The sequence below is a fragment of the Myotis davidii genome, unplaced genomic scaffold (assembly GCF_000327345.1).
Source record: "Myotis davidii unplaced genomic scaffold, ASM32734v1 scaffold327, whole genome shotgun sequence".
NCBI classification, from domain to species: Eukaryota; Metazoa; Chordata; class Mammalia; order Chiroptera; family Vespertilionidae; genus Myotis; species Myotis davidii.
This window is the reverse complement of record NW_006298628.1, coordinates 1,661,642-1,666,078: the sequence shown is the minus strand read 5'-3', so window position 1 is coordinate 1,666,078 and position 4,437 is coordinate 1,661,642. Positions and strand designations below refer to the sequence as shown.

At 54.8% G+C, this 4,437-nt stretch overlaps 1 protein-coding gene across 2 annotated transcripts in view; it reads left to right on the top strand.

Annotated features, from left to right (window-relative positions):
- Window positions 1–524: 524 nt before the first annotated feature.
- The window catches only part of ITGA3 (integrin subunit alpha 3), a 20,926-nt gene continuing 17,013 nt past the window's right edge, over window positions 525–4,437 (top strand). The window contains exons 1-3 of one of the 2 annotated variants that reach the window (XM_015570853.1): window positions 525–741; window positions 1,058–1,137; window positions 3,065–3,314. In XM_015570853.1, coding sequence (XP_015426339.1) covers window positions 525–741; window positions 1,058–1,137; window positions 3,065–3,314 — 547 coding nt within the window. The remainder of the gene's footprint in view (window positions 742–1,057; window positions 1,138–3,064; window positions 3,315–4,437) is intronic. The other variant, XM_015570854.1, reaches the window with a different exon arrangement.

Here is a 4,437-nt window from a genome sequence, read left to right as displayed (position 1 = left end):
GGCTTGCTCTCTTTCCATCTACCTTCATCTCAGAGGCCAAAGCATTCCTTCCAAAACCCAGATCCGACCATGTCACTCCCAGATCTGACCATGTGACTCCCAGATCTGACCTCGCTCAATATCCCTCCATGGCTCCCCAAGGCCCTTTGCACCCTGCACTCTTGTCTCTCCCCAGGTTCCTGGATTCCAGCTGTGCCAGGACCCTGCAGATACCTGAGTCATCCTGCTTGCTCATGCTTCCTGGCCCCTGGCCCACGCCACACATATGCCTGAAGTGCCCTTCCTCCCCTTCCTCACCTGGCGGCCTGGTCATCATTCTCAGACTCAGACCAGATCCCCTCTTCCCTGGCTGCCACTCATGCAGAATTGGGGCTGGTTTGCACCCTGCTTTCCTCTCGTGAGGCGCTGACTGCAGAGGTCTGCTTCCTGCCTGCCTTCTCCTACGGGCCTGCTCCTGGAGGTCAGGGGCTGGGATCCGTTTATCTCCTGACCCCAGAGCCTGGCACACAGCCTGGCAGAGCCAGATGCTCAGTAAATGCATGTTAAACAGCAAGCTGTTTGAAGTGGGCTTTGGGGAGTCTGAGCCCAGGCCCCCTACCTCCTTGCCCCACAGGCTCCTGGTTGGTGCTCCCCGTGACCTCGCCATGTCTGATGGCTATACCAACCGGACCGGTGCTGTGTACCTGTGCCCACTCAGTGCCCAAAAGGACGACTGTGAGAGGATGGACATCACAGAAAAAAGTGAGGGGAAGGGGCTGGGATCAGGGCTGTGTCAGGAGCCTGGTGGAGAGGGTAGCAAAGGGAGAAATGACCTGGAGGAGATGAAGGCTCACTTGGGCAGTTTCTAGTCACTTCTTGTCCAGCTGGGGAGTCTTAGAGGAGAATGGGACCATATGGGATTTGTGGAGCTCAGACTGTGGGGGGCTGGAGGAGGGAGGAGGGACGGCTGCCCTGCTGGAGTGGAGGACCCAAGGGAGACTAACCTCTGCCCTCTGGAAGCTCTGGGCACTTGGAGGATGGGGTGCCCTGACCCATGATCCCCCCCCCATGCCCACAGGTGACCCTGACCATCACAGAATTGAGGACATGTGGCTTGGGGTGACCGTGGCCAGCCAGGGCCCTGCAGGCAGAGTCCTGGTAAGTGGGCACTCCAGTCAGTTCCCCGCTTCAGCCCTCTCCTTCATCTCCCCGGAGCTGCGGAGAAATCAGAGGACCGAGGGGGTCCTTGGTGCATGAGCGGGGGCTTTGCAAATGACTACGTCTATGGCTCTCTGTGTCTCAACCCTGCATTTATGGGGAGGGAGGGGGGGTCTGGCACTCTCCCAAGACCCAGCATGGCCTGGGTCCTGTCTGAATCACACTTCCTCCCTGCCCCACCCCTGCTACCCCCTGGGTTGCTCACCCTTCGTGGGAACAGCTACAGGAACAGCAAAGAGAAAAGGGCAGATAGGCCCCGAGGCCGTGTGGCCTGGGCTTGCTCCTTCCGGGAGCCTGGCTGGCTGTCGGAAGAGGGACAGTCCTGCTGACCTCAGCTCACTTGGTTTGGGTCTGAGGGCCTGTCCCTCTTATCAGCTGTCACCTCCTGCCCCATTCTTTTAATAGATTTTTATTGATTTCAGAGAGGAAGGGAGAGGGAGAGAGAGAGATAGAAACATCAATGATGAGAGAGATTCATTGGCCAGCTGCCTCCTGCACGCCCCACACTGGGGATCGAGCCCGAAACCAGGGCATGTGCCCTGACCGGGAATCTAACCGTGACCTCCTGGTTCATAGGTCAGTGCTCAACCACTGAGCCACGCCAGCCGGGCATCCTGCCCACATTCTTCAGTGCTGGCCCCTGGGGCTCTCAGTTTCTGCGTCCCAGAGAGAGAGAGATTTTAAAAACGGATATAAAATGTACATACAGCAAAATGTACAGATTGTAAGTGGCATTGAGTTTTGAAAATTATACACCTGTGTTACCAACATCCATTAAAGAAATAGCGTATTCACAGCATTCTAGAAAGTGTGCCCCCTTTCAACCAGTCGTCACCTCCAGACCCATCACTGCTGTGCTCTTCGCCTTTGAACACTGTGTTAAGCTCCGGGTTTGCATCACTTCACTCAGACACCTTATGCAGACCTCTGTTATGGATGGTGTGGGGCTAGGACCCACTTACGGCTGTTCTAGATACGGGGTCCTTCAGTGTTGTCTGCTCACCCATCTATCTGTTCCTTCAACAAGTTTTTAGCGAGCACCAATAGGGGGGCCAGGCACTGTGCCAGCACCAGGAACTTGGTGGTGACAGGTCAGGCTGGGCCAGTGGGAGTGAAGCTCACAGCTGGAAGGCACACAGAAAGTGAGCCACCACAAACGAGGCCTGGTGTGGCGTTTTTGCCTGGCCCCTGGCTGTTTTGCAAGCATCCTATTCCGATTGATTTGCCCAATAACTATTTCTCGGCCGTGTGCTGGGAGAGGCGACGAGAGAGGCAGTGCAGCCTAGTGTGTAACAGCTTGGACTTCAGAGCCGGACAGCCTCTCTCGAGATGTGAGATCTTAGACAGAGACTCACTCTCTGTGCCTCTAAAATGGAGAACGTGATTGTCCCTACTCCATGGTGTTGTCAGGAGGCTTAAAAGCCTTAGTATGTGAAGAGCTTGGACGTGTGTCCGGCATGTAGTGAGCACTCCGGTTCAGCTGCGGCTGCTGTTGTTGTTAGTTGTCCTTTCATCAAGAGGGCAGGGTCATTTGGGGACAGCAGAGAAGCAAGTCCCTTAATCTGCTGGCGATCTAGCTCCTTAAAGACCTGAGAGCTTGAACCCACATTCCCTCATCCTTTCCCCCTTTCCTTTTGCCAGAATCTCTGAGCCACTCTCAAATCCAGTACCTTCTGGCCTTCCCAAGAGTGTTTCCAACCTTCAGAGCAGATTTCTGATTCTGGAAAGGAGATGCGGGTCCAGGCATCCCTAGGAGGCCCCCCTTCCAGCTCCTCTCCCGCAAAGCCAGGGGTGCACAGGGCCGAGGGACAGCGGGCCCTGCATCCCTGCTGCTGGCTCAGGCTGTGCGCTGGGGTGGGGTCCCCAGGTCTGTGCCCACCGCTACACCCAGGTGCTGTGGTCGGGGTCGGAGGAGCAGTGGCGCATGGTGGGCAAGTGCTACGTGCGGGGCAACAACCTAAAGCTGGACCACACTGACGACTGGCAAACCTACCACAACGAGATGTGCAACAGCAACACCGACTACCTGGACACGGGCATGTGCCAGCTGGGCACCAGTGGTGGCTTCACCAAGAACACCGTGTACTTCGGCGCTCCCGGCGCCTACAACTGGAAAGGTGAGGACCCTAGGGGCAGGGGAGCAGCAGAGACCACCCGCCCCAGCCAGCCACTGGGACAGCTGGCCGAGACCCTCCACCCTAGGGGGCAGAGGAGACACACCCCCATGGCCAGTACCAGCAACCACCACAAGCCCTACTATTTGAAAGCAATTACACATATTATCCTAATTAACCTTCAGATACTCTATGAGGCAAGTATTGTTATACCCATTTTACAGAAAACTGGGCCTCAGAGAAGTGAAATAAATTGCTCAAGCTGACAGCAGGCTATGAAACCTGACTTAGAATGCAGGTCCATCTGCGACTAGTGTAGCCACTTAAAAACTGATTTAAAAAGCACGACCTGCTCCAGGTACAGCTACTAAATGGTACAGTAGGATTTGGTAAAATAAAGAGTAAAAGTGCCCCTCCTCTCCTCCCTGCCATCACCCATCTCCCTCGTCCCATTTCCCAGTGTACACTCCATCTTATGGACCCTCCAGACTTATTTTCTTATTCTTTTTTTAAAAAATATATTTTATTGATTTTTTACAGAGAGGAAGGGAGAAAGATAGAGAGTTAGAAACATCGATGGGAGAGAAACATCGATCAGCCGCCTCCTGCACATCTCCTACTGGGGATGTGCCTGCAACCAGGGTACATGCCCTTGACCGGAATCGAACCTGGGACCTTTCAGTCTGCAGGCCGACGCTCTGTCCACTGAGCCAAACCGGTTTCGGCCAGACTTATTTTAGACTATAGAGGTACCTTTAGGACACACACAGACAGACTCACACTAAACAGGCTGTTCTACTGCTTTCCCTTTACAGTAAACTGTGGGCATTTTTTTTTCATGCCAAGACATATAGGTCAATCTTTTGGGGGCTGCAGAGTATTTCCTGGTACCAAGACCCATGCTTGTAACCACCAGGGCGCGCACGCCTCACGGCCCACACCCCCTGCGTCTCCGCTTTTCTCTGCCACACGGGTTGTAGCGGCAGCGACCCATCTCTTACTGTGCCCTGTTGTCGTCGAATCAACAGGCAGAGGGAGCCCAGAACCTTGGGCCCTGGCCCAGGTCTTAGTCATGGCTCTGTGCTCACCTGAACTGAGGCCTCTGCTCATTCCTGTGGTTCTGCCT